General features: G+C 49.3%; 1 protein-coding gene across 1 annotated transcript in view; it reads left to right on the top strand.

The window, feature by feature from the left end:
• Nucleotides 1-17,075, top strand: part of LOC8040372 (inositol polyphosphate-4-phosphatase type I A) — a 67,891-nt gene that overhangs the window by 37,216 nt on the left and 13,600 nt on the right. The window contains exons 16-21 of the mRNA XM_040215462.2: nucleotides 3,297-3,505; nucleotides 4,644-4,874; nucleotides 6,694-6,762; nucleotides 7,211-7,455; nucleotides 14,621-14,761; nucleotides 15,722-15,840. Of these exons, the coding sequence (XP_040071396.1) occupies nucleotides 3,297-3,505; nucleotides 4,644-4,874; nucleotides 6,694-6,762; nucleotides 7,211-7,455; nucleotides 14,621-14,761; nucleotides 15,722-15,840 (1,014 nt within the window). The remainder of the gene's footprint in view (nucleotides 1-3,296; nucleotides 3,506-4,643; nucleotides 4,875-6,693; nucleotides 6,763-7,210; nucleotides 7,456-14,620; nucleotides 14,762-15,721; nucleotides 15,841-17,075) is intronic.

Here is a 17,075-nt window from a genome sequence, read left to right as displayed (position 1 = left end):
TTTCTTTTTGAGGGCATCAAAACCTGCCCTCGCGTTATATTCGTGGTCGCGTTATATTCGTGCAAATACGGTAGTTTGGTAGTTCATCAACTAGCCCGACTCACTGCCTTGCCGCATTCACAGAATTCCCTGGAGTCGGCTGGGCAGTCTTCGCGGGACGCAGTTGCTCAATTACCTCATTTACTCGCGTAACAGACGGTCCGCTCACGAACGAGGCCGCGGCATAAATTGCGTACCACCTTCCTGCCCAACATTGCCGCAAACCGACGTGCAACACATCCTGCGTTGACACTGCCTCCATCACTGCATTGTGGGAAAGCAGCGACTTTGATTTAACGGCGTCCACCGTGACATAATTTCTCTATGTAGTCTCGCGTTTCTTGAAGAAAGTTGCGCATCTCAAGGTGCGGCTCCCTCGATCAGACGCCGGTGCCTGGCGGAGCGGACTCCGTGGCGAGAGGAGGAAGAAGTCGTGGCCCCCGTGCCTCGCGTTTGTGCGTTCGGCGGCTCTGGTGTCGCTCTGGCTTCGACTCTTCGGCTGGCTCGTGGCCGAGGTGACGAGAGTGCTCCGAGCAGCATTTCTGTCTCTCCGTAAGCGGGGTACGCTCAATGCCGCGGTGCTCTGTGCCACGTTTTGGAGGGGGCGGGGTGGTACGGGGCGGGGCTAGAGGTTGTTTGTGAACGACGGATGAAACCGCTAGCGGCTGAATATGACGGTTCGAAAACTAGTCGACTTTGTATGCAACGCTCTATCATCTGGCACATAAGCCACGAGGGACGGAAAATAATGTTCGTTCACGTGTCTTGGTCATTTTGTGAATACCATTCATCTTAACACAGAATGTGCTCAAGGGCGTTCCTTCACGCCTTGAAAACCGTTACGATATGGGCAAACATACTCGAGAGGACAATCCGTAAAAAAAAAAAGTGTGAAAATGAGAAGAAGGAAAAGAATTTTAAACTTGTCTTAACGGGAATTGAACCCACGACCCTACGATTGGGGGCTCAACATTCTGCCACCGCACCAACGAACAGGCAAACGCGAAGCTAGCTGGCTTAATTGTCTCTACCACGGTAGTAACTACTAACCGTCGGAACGTGAACGCTGCATGCCGGCGTTCGCATTCAAACGATTTATGGGGAGAAACAAGAACTCCGAGAGCAGCCCACCATCGCATAAAAAAAGACAGCTACGGCCTCCGAAAAATGAAAGAACCACAACATCCGCCACAGACCCCGAAGAAGGCCGTGGAAACACGTTCCACGTATGCCGACTGTATCCGTGGGATCAAGATGAATCGAGCATTTCTAACTAAGTCAATGACTTACTTAAACATCTAGTATTTTAAGCAAGTCGTTGACTTGCTTCCAGATGGGTGAATCCTGGGTTCCTAGATCACCTACCAGAGGCTAACGTGGGACGCAGGTTGAAGGGCGGTTTTGTCGGCGTTGGGCCGGGTCTCAGTCGGCCAGGACGGGGTGCCGGTGGAACGCCAATGCTAGTGTCCTGCTCTGACCTCCGGCGGGGGAGACTGGCCTCAAGAGAGATCTTTTGGGCGAGAAGAAGAGAAGACAACAATTTTTTAGTCTTTAAGGCCTCTAAAGGGTCGGGGTAATGCACGTTCTACGGAGACTGCGAAAAAGTGAAAGAATGTTTGCATTGGGAAGGCTGCCTATTGGCATACATAGTCTCCCAAGTAGGAAAAAAAGGTTCCCTGTGTTATTTTCCTACTAGGAAATGACACGGGGATGCAGATCGGAATCATTTTCTTAATGGGCAAAGGGCCGGCTTTTTGTTTTGTACCGGGGCATTCTTTGTCAAGGGTGGCTTTTAGGGACGTCGGCTTTTGGAACGGCGGAAACCGGTTTGATATGCCGCATTTTGGTTTGGAGGCGCACTTCTCTCCGAAGAGCTTCCTCTTTCACTGTCGCCCAAAGTTGGAGATGGGAAGAATAGTTCTACTCTAACTATTGAATTCTAACGTTCTGTCTGTGGTTGCCACGACTGCCCGCAGTGCATTGCACACAGGATTATGCTTCCGGGGAAAGTCGTCATTTGGAACACCAAATTTTTCCCAATGGGAGAAAGTCTGCTTTTTGAATGCAAATTGCGTTTAAGAGCTTCGATTCCCGAGAAGATGGAATGCCGAATCGAAAGAAAAGAAGGAAATTCTAAATGCATCCCAAAGGAATACAAATCCATGGCCCTATGATTGTGAGCTTGACTGTCAACCACTGCACCAGTGTGTGGGCAGACACAAAGCTAGCTGGCTTTGTCTCTACAGTGATGCTCTCTGCTAACAGTCCGAACGCAAATGCTGGTCGCCTGATGCTGGCATTCGGTGTCCGCAATTGGTGTTTGCATTCGAGCAGTTCATGGGAAGAAAAAAATGCAGGACGTGCACATCGTTGCATAAAAAATCTGAGCATTTGGAATAAAATACCACGCTATAACCGAAGAAAAAAAAATAAAAAAAACAAGACTACACTGTCCACCCCTAACCCCAAAGAATGCTGCGGGCGAAAACAGATTTTGCGTAACGGACTTTCTCCGTAGGATCAAGATAAACCTTTTTTTTTTGCCTTCCTCGACTTGTGCTGGAAGCTTTGTGAGCTACTTAAAGAAACACTGAAATGAAGATTTAAATATACTTCTCACATTCAGAAATAAGTTAAACACAATCAACCATATCTTCTGACAAGAATCGCGCGTTCGCGTTTTGAACGGATGGCTATAGTTTTTGTTCCAAATGGCCAATTGCAGTGAGCACTCGAAGGGCTCAAAAAGCAGCCGTCGGAAAGCGCGACGAGTCTCGGGAGATTTGGCGCTTTCGACGCGCTCAAGACGTTGAGTTCTATTTCTCGGGCGAGGCTATGGGGAGTCCGGCGTGGTCGCAAACTTGGCCATTCGGTGGCGTCGATGCTTTACAACCCGGCCGGTGGCAAAAAAGTGACTCGCCTCTGTTTTAAATTCCCCTCTCCCTGCTCCCTGTGAGAATCTAATAGGTGCAAGAAAGAAGGAAAATCCTGTCTGGCCAAGTTTGTACCGAGCTATACTTCTACAGAGTGGTGCCGCTTTCGTGCGAAGATATACATCACGAAGTTCGAAAACATCCACCGGGTGGAATGTGGTAATCAGTTTATTCTTTATAAATAAGGTTTTGGGTGTCTTTTCCAACGAATAATCGATCCCTCTGCGGTGTTGCCGGAACGTGGTTCACGTTTAGACAATGAAATGGGTGCTAGCATTTCGTTGCAGTGCCCCTCTAACGTGGCAGTGCCACCCCACCGCGCAGGGGACTCTGCCTCCGCCAGCGACGACTCGTCGAGCGAGGACTCCTCCAAGGACGGCGCGGCGGAGACTGCGGACCGCCGGGACGCCGGCTCGGTAAACGGGAGCGTCCGCAGCATGGACCTTCGCCCCACGCAGCTCCACAAGTCGGACTCCATGTACTCCACGGACGAGTCGCGCTTCTCCGGCTTGTCGGAGGAGTTCGAGCCCCTCGTAAGTGAGACGTCACTGATGTTCGCCGCTTTGCCGGCTTCTCTGTTGTCTTCTGTCCGATGCCTGCTATTCGTTTGCCTCATGGGTTCCCTGGGGGGTTTCCCCGGAGTACTGCAGGGGGTTCGCGGAGCTCCCAAATATCTCCGATTGTCGCCGCTCCCGAGCAAAGTGTTTTGCCAGTTTGAGCGCTGTTTTCAGGTGATCCGAGCCCACAATTGGTGCGTAATTACGAGCCGAGCGCCCCCTAGCTTGTGCCGTATTGCTCACGAGGTCTGTAGACGTCTGCCCTGCTTCTTGCTTCAGCACCGAGACTGGAAGCTTTTTTTTCGGCTGTCGGTCGACGGAGAGAGGCATTCCTCGAAAAGAAAAAAAGGTTGAGAATCCCTGATCTACCCAGTGCCTCGGTTTATCTACGAAGAGGGAGTTTGGCTGTTTTTAAGACGGATGTCATTAATGTCGTCGAAAGCCTGTTTTGAGCTTCTCAATAAAGTCCACTTTGGGGTTCTTTATAGATAGACTGCAGTTAAAACGTGGTTCACGAAAGAATGGGCTGAATGATAGCTTCTCTCTTACTTGTATGTTGCTATCATTTGGAGATGGCATTGCACGCAAAGGTTGATGGCGAGTGTACAGGCTGTCCCCAAAACAATTTTTTTTTTCTTATTAGGAATATTAATCATATTTTGCCAAATGCTTGTTCTACGCCTATATGTGGCACTGGCAGTCTAATCCATATGCCAAAGTTTCAGAACTTAAGTTATCTTATTCAGAAGTTAAGAGTGATTTTCGGAAATTTTGGACGGGAAAATGGCAGCGAACGGAACCCTCGAATACACCAAGCTGAATGGCCAGTTACCGAGAGTGGGCTCCATTTTCCCAATGAAATTTCCACAAAATCCCTCATCACTTTCGTATGAGACAACGGTTAGTCCCAAAACCCTGGCATCAGTTTCGAACCGCCATGGCTACGTTTGGGCGGAGAACAAACATTCAACGGCGCGCAGTTTAATTTTCCAGTCAAAAATACCGCATACTTTTTTTTGGGGGGGGGGGGGGGGGGGGGGGGGTGGAGGGGAGGACACACCGCATATAAATCGGCATGGTTGCCTCATCTTGCCATCCGGTTGGTCGGCTGCAGGACCTGACGCACCTGAACATTCGTGCGAGCATCATGTGCATGGTGAGCCGGGTGCAGCACCTGGCCAACGCCGGCAAGGAGGACCCGGCCCCCATGCTGACGCCGTGCAGCACCCCGGGGGACCTGTCGCCATGGGCGGCCGAGCTCATGCCCAGCGTGCGCAAGCTGCGCCAGTCTATGGCCTGCCTGCACAAGGTGGCCCGCTTCACCTATGCCCTGCTCTCCCTCAAGGTGGGCGGCACCTTCGGAGGCCCTTCCAATGCTCTCGTATCGGTCGATCGTTATGAAAGGATTGTTCTGAACGAGCATCAGAAACAAATGTCACGAACGACCAGCATGCTGGAAGCGTTGCACGACGTTACTGTTATATATATATATATATATACACACACACACACACACACACACACACACACAGTCGAGCCCGGTTATATCACACCCGGCTATTTCGAATTATTTTTTATATCGAACAGTCCAAACATCCCCTTAAAAATCACGTGTAATAGTATAGGAGCGTTGTTTTTCTGTATCAAACTCCCCTGGCGAGGACACCCAATATAGCTAATTAAAACGGCTCCCTATCGCTTCTCCCGCAGTCGGATTGCGCCGGTGGGGAGCACATAGCTTGCTGTGCGGGCCTGGCAGACCGCCAAGCCAGCACATGTGTTTGGGGATACGCAGCGAAAAAGCATTTGTAAAAAAACAGAAAAAACAGCAACCGTAAAAAAAAAAAGAAAAAGGATGCCAAAAGCAAGGGCAAGGGCCCGCACGCGCGTAGGGAGGGCAGGGAGCATTCGCTGCTGGAACGGTAGGGAGGGCAGGGAGTACTCGCTGTTGGAACGGTAGCGTGCGCTGTTTTCCCGAACACCTATGTCGCTGCGTGACTCCTTAGCCCCAAAATAATATAAGCAAAAAAAAGGAAAAAGAAAAAGTCTTTGTCAAGTTGAGTGTGTTGACAACAAGGGTTGAGCAATCACACTTCAAAGGCCTTATTTTTGTTTAACTTTTTCTTTAGCCGCTATTGCTTTGCCTGTTTTTTCTTTTTTTTTTTTCTTGCCTTTTTTTTTTTTGCTGCCTGAAATTTCTGAGTTTTTTTCTTTTTGCTTAACTTTATTCTATGGTTCAAGAGTTTTTTTGTTTTTTTTTTATCTGGCTTGCTTTTTTATTTTTTAAATTATTTTTATGTTTTGTTACCGGTGCTGTGTGGAGGTCGTGGCAGGCATAAAACGATCGCAAAGACCATCATGTAAACGTGGCAGTGTTTGTGATCTTCAACAACTAAGCTCTGCTTTATTTAGTGGCTCTTAGAGGCTCTATTAGGCAAGGTCCCGTTTGTCGCGACCTTCAATATTAGCAGAGACGTGCGGAAATTTCAACTGGAGCTTAAGTCAACATATTTTTTATAGCAAATTATCGATATATCAAACTATTTTACGATCCCCTTTGAATGCGATATATCCGGGTTTGACTGTATACCGCAAAATCCTGAGTGAATGCTCACTCGAAATTTAGAGATAATCATGTAAAACTCGGGGACGGGCGCACATCCTTTGTGTATTTTCAAAATGATAAAAAAAATGAGGGGTGGAGGTTGTGTGGTTTGTGCAGGATACATTCCATGCTCCCGGTCTTTGTCAGCGCGATCGAGCCTGTATAATTTTTTTTTACCTCAAGCCGGTGGGAGGTTGTCTGGGAATTGCAGCCTGCTCAACGAGCGTGGCTCTTTGAGCACGCCGCAAACACCGACAGCCGTGTTATCGTTTGAAACAGAAACGGTAACGGCAATCTCAGGATATTCTTGAAAACAATAACGACTCTGTCTAGATCATTTGCTTCTCAAACATAAAATATTGTCCATAAACATGCAATCATTATGACACGGAGAAACAGTTTTACGACAAACATTTCATGCGTCAATCATCTCTTTAACCATCGAGACCTGAGAAAAGCTGCCTAACTGGCTAAGCCCCTATTGTTATGGGTGGGTCCTAGAGCACGGCTACCCACCTAAATTGCGTCTAACAAAGTATTGCTAATGGGGTCCTCGCAGGAGCCTCCCCACGCGGCGTCGTCGAGCTACGCCGTGCGGCACCGACGGGACGTCTGCTTCTCCCATGCCGTGAGTGTCTTCCTTATGGGCAGTTGTATTACTGGTGATTAGTTGCTTCTAAAGCGTTATGCGTTACACAGCTGGTTTCTTGCCACTTTTGGCAATGCACTCGCGTAGAAAAAGGGCGTCGCACGAGCGGTGCGCCGGCGTTTAGCCGGAACTCGCGTCGTCACCAACCAATCGACCGAAGGCCAAAGTGGAGCTCACGCTCGACATGAGTTGAGCCGAGTTCATGCCAAATGCCAACACAGCCCTCCTTTCCAATACACGTTCGAGGACTATGCGATCGAACGATGGCGGACTCGCATAATTAGCGCAGCGGCCTCTACATGGCGCACACTTTTGGGAGGGGTCTACGGCATGCCGAGTTCTGCCGTGCGTTGTCACCTCAAAGCGACACGCCGTCTGTCTGCACTGCCGCCGCTGTTGCTCGAGAGGGGCGTCCTTCCCACCCTAGCTGACGTCACTGGTGGCGGCCCTGATGGCCAAGGTGTGGTGCCAGCAGCGGGACCCAGCTTTCCTGCACGCCCTGGGCAGCGCCGGCGTGCTGGCCCAGTTCTCGGGGCTGCTGAGCTGCCACGGGGATGAGCTGGCCATGCTGGAGGACTGGGTCGTGGCCCTGGAGGACCTCGGGGGCGTCACCTTCTGCCTTGAGCCGGCCACCAACGTGTGCAGCCCGAAGCCCCGGGTGGAGGGCAACAGGTGGGCACCCCTCGCGGCGTCTCGGGTTTTTGGGGCGGAGGAGGTCATAGCTCCGCCCCCGAAACCACGGTGCCGGAAACGCTTCTCCGACCGGTGCATTTTCCACATCCTCAAAACTGGTTCTTCAGTTTCCCCCCTATTAGGTCGTTTAAAGCGTCACTTTCGCTGGGCCAGGGCCTTGGCAGTGTTGCGGGGGCAGTGACGGATTTGGCAGACGCCCATCTTAATGCAGGTCGCTCTCTGCCTCGGAGGTCCGCAAAAGCTTTGGTAGTCAGGATTCGGGACGCCGCGACGACGGGGACGCTCGCGTTCTCTAGCACTTTTTTCTTGGAACTTTATGTCCTACGTTTCGCTTTAAACGCGAGCGTGGCGGACAGCACGAGGGTGACCTTCGAGCTCCTGCCGTCCCCGTCGAGAGCACGTGCTCAAGCAGCAGGGATTTCGTTCAAGGAAATGCGCCCACACTTTCAGTCGAGGCTTTGCTCGCGCATAAAGCAGAACAAGATGTTCGGTGGGATTTGTTTTCTCCGACGAATATGAGGGCAATGTCCGAAATTCGAGTCGAACGGGATCACAGTTTCAAGCTCGCACTGTGCTCTTTGCATGCAACGTCGAGCTTTTCTCGCGACGAGTGATAAAGACAGGTTGGGGACTTGCAACATATTCAGCTCGGGAACGTGGAGAATATTGAAGCGGTGCCACCTCTATTTCCGCTCATCACCGGGTCACTTCGGCTCGTATTGCTCTTTCCGAGTCGGAAGGTGTTAAAAAAGTACATGAAACTAAAACAAAAAACCACCATTCTTTTTTTATTGGCTCGAAAACCTTTTGACAATGCTGTAAGCAACCATTTCTCATAGAGTGTTGATAGATTTGATCACTTATATACCGCACAACTTTTTGCTTTGGTAAAGTGCAGCTCCAGGGTCCCCTCATAGGTGGCACCAGCATGCATTTGTGATGGTATACGAAGTATGGACTTGGCCTTCCGACACAATGGATGTGAGGAAAAATATATTATTGAAAAATAATCGGAATAATGACGTTACTGTGACCACAAAAATATATATACACGGAGTCAACTCTAGAGTGTTCTGCTCACTCGCCGTCGCACTCCTGGGCCGGTTTTCTCGAAGCCATGGTAAACCCATTTTGGTAAACCACGGTGCCTAGGAAGGGAAAAGTACCTAGGTACAGTATAGACCACTTACAACGTAACCGCTTATAGTGCAGGACCGGGTATAACGCGGTTTTTTTAAACCACCGGTTCACCTCCCATAGAACTCCATGTAATTACATACCGCTTAAAATGCAGGCGCGCGAAGGGAAATACCGGTTATAGTGCGGTTTTTGGCAGAGCCCGCCGACCGCGCCGACGACCGGAGCAGCGAGCTCGCTTCCCTGTGCGAAACTAGATAACGGCGCTGACGGCGCGAGCCGCACGCTGCACTAGCGGGGCAAGGATGTTGCTCGAAAAAGCGGGCAGAAGCGAAGAGAGAGGCTTCAGTTGCCTTAGCGACGGAGGGACGCACGCACGTGTCGTTCACGTGCGTGCTTCCCTCCGCTGCGTTGGAAACAAAGAAACAAACAACCGCAACGACAGACCAATCGCAGGTCGAGGAGAAGTGTTCGCGCGCGTAGGAGGTGTTGGTTGCATGCTCTCTCCTTTCCCCCCCAACCTCTCTTACAACGCTTCTCCTCCTCCTCCTCCTCTCCGGTCGCGGGCCGGCTGCTTCTATCCGTAAACATGGCGTCGGTTGTGATCGTCGTCGTAGACGGCGTTCATCTCATCGTTCCGCGTAAAAGCGCTATCCTTGACTGTGAATTTTCGTTGTGTGTCGATCGCTGTGATAACCCAGCACGTAGTAGAGCACTGCACGGGCCGGAATTTCTAGGCCCGGCCCGACCCGGCCCGGTAGAGACACGGCCCGGGCCCGGCCCGAGCCCGACAGAATTTTAAATTTCTAGGCCCGGCCCGACCCGGCCCGGAAGAGACACGGCCCGGGCCCGGCCCGAGCCCGACAGAATTGTTAATTTCAAGGCCCCGCCCGACCCGGCCCGATGGCTGTACCCCGAAACAACCCATTTCCGTTTGAACCCGTCCTGTTTCGACCCGCTCCCGAAACGAGCTCCCCATTTGAACCCGTCCTGTTTCGACCCATTCTTTAAACACCCTTCCCATATGAACCCGTCCCGTTTCGACCAGTTCCCTAAACGCCCTTCTCGTTTGAATTTGTCCTGTTTCGACCCATTCCCTAAACGCCCTTCTTATTTGAACCAGTTTCCGAAACACCCTTTGCGTTTGAACGCGTCCCGTTTCAACCTACTTTTATAAGGCCCTGCACATCGCAACCTCTTCGCAAAAAGTCTCCATCGTTCTAAGATTGTCTGCGCACCTTTTCTGTTTAAGAATATGTTCTGAAGTAGGTTTACATGTCAACGCGTTCTTAAAATATACAACCCTTTCAGGCAAGCTTAAGTTTAATATATCCCTAGTTAACCCCTTAAACGTTTTTTTCAAGATGGTTTCAAAAACGTGCAAGCGCGGAACGGACTATGTACACTGCGCGACACTGATACCGCAAACACGACGTTGGCGCTTTTTTCGAATTTTACTTCGAAATGGTTTTAGTAGGCACCAAAGTACACCGCTTAGGTCTGTGGCCCAGATGAGCACTTCTAAAGACACTAATATTTTTGAAAACAGCGTTTTGATTCTATGAGATAAGCATAAAAACACGACGATCCCTTGTTCGCGCTAATATACTAGTGTCGCGCTCTCTGCAATAAGGGAGTCTTAGAATAACGTACTCAAGCACTTTGGGTAAGCTAAAATTAGCATCGCCATAAGTTTTGCATCGCAACGCTATTTTTACGGACCTAAAGCGCTTGCGTACTTTTTTCTAAATCTTCCTAATAGTGAACTAGATATTTTTGAGAGCGATGAATCAGACAGGTTGACAAGCATATGACTGGGACTTTATTTTGTTTACAATTTATAACACTGAACCCTCGCTCACACGGAAAAAGCTTGAAGGCTTTCTAGCTTCAAGATGCCTTTTAGTTATTATTTCTAACGACGCTGTAGTGAATTTGCGCTTCGATTTTTTAGTATTCAATAAACGTAAAAGATTAATGGGCAAACTTCTTACTATCAACAACAATTTATGATTTACGGCACAAAATTGCCCAGGCACGGCCCGGGCCGGCCCGGGCCGGCGCGGCCCGAGAACTTTTTTGTTCAAGCCCGAGCCCGGCCCGGGCCCGAGAAAATATGTGCTACCCGGCCCGAGCCCGGCCCGCGGGCCGGGCCGGGCTCGGGCTTTCGGGCTGGCCCGGGCCCGTGCAGTGCTCTAGCACGTAGTACTAGAAGGGAAGATCCACCTACTCGTGCGGCGATGTCGTGGCGGCGCTCTCAAGACGGCAGAAACGCCCGTGTCGTCGTGTTTGTTTACTTCGACTACAGTGGTGATTTCTAAGCATTTGTGCCCTCGAACATCGCCCGGATTTCTTATTTGGCGCATTTCATGCGTGTGCTCAAGTTCAAGGTATTATTGGCGCGTACCGTATGAAGGATGCGAATTTTCACGCGTTTTCATCTCCGGAGAAAAGTGATTAGGGTTAGCAATCCTGAACGCTCGCAACGTCCGTCCGCAACCCGCGACGCTGTTAAAAGGCTGCGCCAGGCAAAAGCCGCTCATTTCTTTCAAAATGTGTGACACACTTGAGACAGAACTGTACTAGCCTGGTGAAATAAAGACTTTCCTCAAACTAAGCTTTATTTTTCATCTAACATAAAAATTAATTCTTTTACAAAGGTAAGTTGTTTCATGGCATGTATTTTGGCCTGAAAAATTGATGTTTTGGTTATAGCGCGGTACCGCTTATAGTGCGGAGTTTCGCGACTCCCGAGACATACGTTATATGCGGTCTACACTGTACTGTAATAAATGGCTGGATATAGAACAACAATAATTCTTTTTGATTGGGCAATAAGATGCGCCATCTATCGGTGAAACAAGCCAGTCATTTTGTTTAGCCTCTTTTTCCGATGGTTGTCATCGATCTAGTATGGTATTTTAAGGCAAAATATAGTAATGTTGTACTTGAAGACCAATGTATTTGCTTCCGATGGTACAAAGAAATTTTAGCTACTATGCTAGAGTTTTTCGACGAATATTCGGAAATGTAAGAAACATTTCCTCCACTATGTTTCGCCATAAACAACACATAACTTTCCCGTGTTCCTTCCAGTCTGGCAATGCCGGTGCTGTAGTCTCGTTTTTGTTCCTTGCGACGCACGTTTCTGCGATTCCTGCTGATCTCAACTGTTTGCTTCCTCTTCCGTTTGCCCAACCGATCCACCGGCGACGAGAAGCTAAGCTTCTCGTCATCGTTGAATTGCTGGCCACGGGGGATATGTAGAAACCTCAATGCTGTCGGCACACTGTCGGCGCACTGCGAACAAAAAAACAGTACAATGTCTCAGCTGCTCACCCGGAACAAAGACTTTATTGAGGATAACCCCCTTTCTCCGCAAAGTAATCGCTGCTCACGAGTTAGCGTGCATAGTGTAACAAATTAAACATCTTATTATAAATATATACCAACACTCTTTCGCTAAACATTTTTTTTACTCACCATAAAAACACTTGCAAGGCTGATGTACCGTGGATCCCGGACTGCTGAAGAGTGATGCGTTCGCGGAATGCTGCCGTCGGTTAGTTTAGTAGTCTCTCTGAACTACCGCTTTGCTTGACGTGCTAATAGGCTAATGGTGCGTCATTAATATAACAGCTGGATCGAAATGAATGTTCAACAGAACCAAGCAGAACTATTAGCCCTCATTAAGCGACGCCGCGGCCATTTTGCTTCTAGGTACTGCTCTTTCCTCGGCGCCCCTGCTCTTCCAGTCACGTGACCTAGAATTCCCCCTTCTAGGGACAATAGTTAGCTTCAAACCACGGTTCGCGTTCGAGAAAACGGGCCCTGGTGTTGTCGAAACCTCGGATGTCCTATGCGTTTTCCGGATGGCGAAAGCTTGATGTTCGGTGCTGGCGGTGGTTCCCCGGCAAGCCTGTTTGGTGCCGCCATGGGCCTCAGACATCCGTCCGGGGGGATTACTTGGCTGCTGGGGCCCATGGCGTCGAGCTGCGTTCGCTTCTTCTGTGTCCAACCCCAAAACCGCGCTGCACGAGCCTGCCTGTGCCGTCACATCTGCAATGCTGTCTTCCTTTTCTTCTATGTCCCGTTCACATCACCACAGCGTTCTCTCATCGTAAGAGATTGCAAGAGCTCATTCCCAAGCAAACGCAAGTGTGTGAACAGGCCTTACAAGGGCACTAAAGCGGATTTTAAGATCTTATGTTTACGGCTCAAGTTTGATCTGTCAATCCTACTTATAACAAACCAACAAAAATACATTCACGCGTGGACTTTTTCGTTTTTAGGAGATCGCGACCAAATACCGCAACACGCCCCTTTCTTCGAAATATCTCGGCGTGTCGCAGTGCTTGGTCACATTTTCTTAGTGGCGAAAAGGGCCATGAACAATTGTAGTTTCGAGTTTTATAGGATGCTTAGGGTGCATAGATTGAGTTTGCGCCATAAAAGGACGATCTCACAATCCACCTTAATGTCCGTTTAGAGGGAGACAGACATCCCCCCCAAAATTTTTGTTTTCTTTTTTGCCAGGCGATTTATTCTGGTGTCGGAAGACTACCCAATCAGTACCACCTATATTTTTAATAAACTCAAAAAACGCAACTCGTCAAAACCGAAACTGGACTGGGGAGGAAGAAGAAATATAGAGGAGGAGAGAGTTGGTTGTAGTCACGGGGCTGTGCCTTTTTTTTTCCTTCAATGAAAGTATTTGCAGCTTGAAGCCACAAAAAATGGGTATTATATTTATTCTCTATTTTTAATATTGAGTGTGTGCCTTCGATGACCCACGACTTTGATAGAATTTGGTGGTTGTGCCTAAACCATAGAAAACGGCACGTGACCACCGAGAAGAAAGTGAGCGCGACTCGAACCGACCAGTTCTCGATCGGCGGTTTTTGGGCGGAAAGAAAATGAATTTCGAGTTGCAAATTGTGTTCTGGGTAGTTGGGCTCTCATATGTCATGTACAAATAACCTTGGCAAGCATAAATACTCTGTCATTGTTTCTTTAAAGGGGCGCTAAAGTGCTTTTTGAGATACTTGTTTTATGGTCATTACTTCATCTGCGAGCTCTGAGCAATCTAATAAACCCAGCATTACATTCATGCGCGACCGATTTGCACTTAGAAAAAAATGATCAAAGTCCCTGACACTTACCGTCGTCGCAGAACAACAGATGGTGCTACTGAACTTTGCTGAATACGGTAAAACGATGGACGGCGCGTGTCAGCCACTTGCGAGCGATAGGTTTTTGCGTGGACGAGCAGCTAACCAGTCCGGGTCGTTCACGCGGGAACCCATCGCTTTCAAATCGATGACAAGTGCCGTCCGAGCCGTCCGACGTTCAATCGTATTCAGCAAGGTTCGTTAGCGCCATCTGTCGTTCTGCGCCAACGGTGAATATCGGGATGTTTGATCACTATATTAATACTCAAATCGGCGGCATGAATGTAATTTCGGGTTTTAGGGCGAAGCTCCTTAGGGGCTAGCCATGTCCGTATGTCCGTCTGATGTCCGGCGTTGGGTGCTCATGCTCACGAGCACATACTCCCGTGCTCGTGTAGGGCAAAAAAAAACTCATCTCCAAGTGGTGAATGATGTTGATTGGGGCGAAGCTTTGGTGGTGAGCCGCAGCATGCCGAGCCTTTCGTTCATTTTTATCCATGTCAGAAAGAGAATGTGTGGTATGGAACGTGGTTATATACGCATTTGAGCATTTGACCGCAGCGAGACATGGATGAAAACGAACGAAAGGCTCGGCATGCTGCGGCTTAGCATCTACGCAGACAAGCACCACCAGAGCTACGCCCCAATCAACATCATTCACCACGTGGAGATGCGTTTTTTTTTTTTTTTTTTTCAGGGTGATTAGAGTTTGTAGATTGAGTTATGACAATAAAACGAGGATCTCACGAAGTCCTTAATAGTGCCGCTTTAAGACAGATCTGATGCGTGGATTTTAAAGGCTAGTCTGCGTCATGCTTGCGTCGTGCCCTCCCCAGGGTGTTCCTGTCGGTGGTGATCCCGGCGCCCGAGTCGGTGCTGGCAGACGTCCCGCACAGAAACTCGAGCCGGGTCCAGTTTGGCGTGACGCCGGTCTTCTTCAACGTGGGCATCAACGAGCAGGCAACCCTGGCAGAAAAGTGAGCCCCCCCCTCCCTCTCCGCATCTGGTGTCCGGTCCAGCCAGGCTTCTACCTTTTTGTGGTTGATGCTTCTTTTGATACAAAAGAGTTCCTTCCAAGTTCTTTTTATTTTTTTTCGCAGATTCAGTGCTTTTCAATGTCTTTTTCGGTGTCGAACCAAAAAGTCTTTTTTTTTTCGGCCACAGTGTGCGAAGAAACAAAAGTGATACCTGTAGCACAGTCGCGCAATGCGCGACTGTGCTACAGGAGTGGTAGAATGGTGTCGTTGCATGCCTGAGGACGTAGGTGCACGGGTTTAATTCTCATAGCTGTCATGGATTACACTGACGACTGCCACCAGTGCTCGGTGATCCGTGAAGTAAGTGGGTAAGCGCGGTAGCCCAATACTGGGATAGCGTAAAACTGGGACTTTATATAAAATGGTGTGTCTGCGTGATATTTGCTCGGGATCACGCATTATAATTTGCCCCATTACCGTGACAGCTACCGCTGCATGTGCTAACAGAGGCAGAGAGCCATTTTGTGGGTTTCGTGTGGTAAACGTGTTTAAGACATGGCAGCTGTACCCTGCGTGCTGTTTAATGTTTACAGACGGTAGGCTGGTTCTGTTGTCACTGACAGGACAAGCATGACGGGGTGTATCTTTCAGGTGCCTTCAGCATGTGCTCCTTGCCTTTTGTCGTGCTTTTCTGAGCTCATGAATGGCCGTAGAGGTAGGCAGAAAGCTCACGCTTTAGTCGAGTGAATTCTAATTCCCGTCTGCATTCTCGTACCGTTGGCGGCTACAGGAGACGCACCCAAAGGGCCGAAGATAAACCGCCCCGTTGCAGTTTACATTCGTCCCTGCGTTTCTTTCCGCACTTTTCCTTGTATGCTATGAACCTATCGGCCCACGCCACCATTTTGTGGTAGCATTCTTTTTTGGTTGGCGGGACTGACGGAAACCCCCCCGGCCTAGGTTTGGCGACCAGAGCTTCCAGGAGCGCATCAACCACGACGGCGTGGCGGCCCTGCGGGACTACTACCGGCGCCTGCAGAAGTTCCCCCTCCCCAAGAGCGAGGCGCCCGGGGCCAGGGGTGGGTGCCTCCTTTCCAAAGCCGGTCGAGACGGCCCAGGCGATCCAACTTTTTTGGTGCCTTTACCGTCGCGCGCCCCTCAGCGCTCGTAATGTGCGGGCGTGATTTCGCGTTTTCGCCGTTTCCATTTTGGGAAACCTAGAGTTAGTCTCTCGACATCTGCACGGCCCCGTCTCATCAATTTTTATCCTCGATCTGCGCGCGCGATATCAGTTCCCGTGACATGCAAGTTCGTAGCGAGTTTCTACGTGTTTAATCCGCGATCAGCGCGCGTGATATTTGTAGCCGGTTTTCGCCTGTTTATCGCACTGTTAAACGAATCGGCTGCATCTGCAGTATCTTTTCCCGTGACACAGGAGTTTGTAGTGAATTAACACATGTTTATCACATTCTGAAACTCGAATTAGCTGTGTCTGCGATCTGCTGTATCAGTACCCCTGTCACTTGGTTTGTATAGTGAGTACCGTATTTATTCGAATATAAGGCGAGGTTTTTTTTTTCAAAATCCGTAGTCTCAAAGTCATACCCCGCCTTATATTCGAAGCTCAGTATAGCAATATGACGATTTTTTTTCTTTTTTTTGGGCCCTTTAACTGTCCCCTCGCCTTATAATCGTGACCGCCTTATATTCGAATAAATACGGTACCCCTCTACTTAATATTTATCGTTTCATAAAGTTCTGCTGTCTCACTCATTCCCCACTATTGCCCAGTTCATTTTTTCACTAGTTATCTCTTCATTTTGGGTGGGTGCCCTTGAAGGGCAACTCCGCTTCATTTTTGCTCGTGAAAAAGCAATGCAGTCCTCTTCAGTAGTAAGTAAGAAGACCACACATGAAATATTACGACCTAGTTCTGCCTAAATGTTTCTTAAACGGTCTGGCACACTTTGCAACGTGCCAAAATCAGCTGACTCTAGCGGGCGAATTGAGGCACAACTAACAGCGCGGTCAAGGCTGCGGCATTGCCATAGCCAACATTGAGCTAAACATCATCACCATTGCCCCTTTCAGGCAAGCGTAATGGGTGACATCAGCAACGTGTCCTTTTGGCGCTCAGCAGTGTCCACGTGATTGGCGTAACCCCTGCGCAGCACGCTTCTTGGGAGCCGTCCCGCCGTTACCACCGTCTCCCGCGTCACAACCGCTGTCGTCATCTCACCGTTTGTGATTACAGTCTAAGCTCATTATAGCAGACCTGGTTACAACAGTCATTTGGATATAACATATCGACTTG

The sequence above is a fragment of the Ixodes scapularis genome, unplaced genomic scaffold, assembly GCF_016920785.2.
Source record: "Ixodes scapularis isolate PalLabHiFi unplaced genomic scaffold, ASM1692078v2 PGA_scaffold13__105_contigs__length_92229423, whole genome shotgun sequence".
In the NCBI taxonomy this organism is placed as follows: domain Eukaryota; kingdom Metazoa; phylum Arthropoda; class Arachnida; order Ixodida; family Ixodidae; genus Ixodes; species Ixodes scapularis.
Note: the sequence above shows the minus strand (reverse complement) of the source record. Positions and strands in the feature narration are given on the sequence as shown.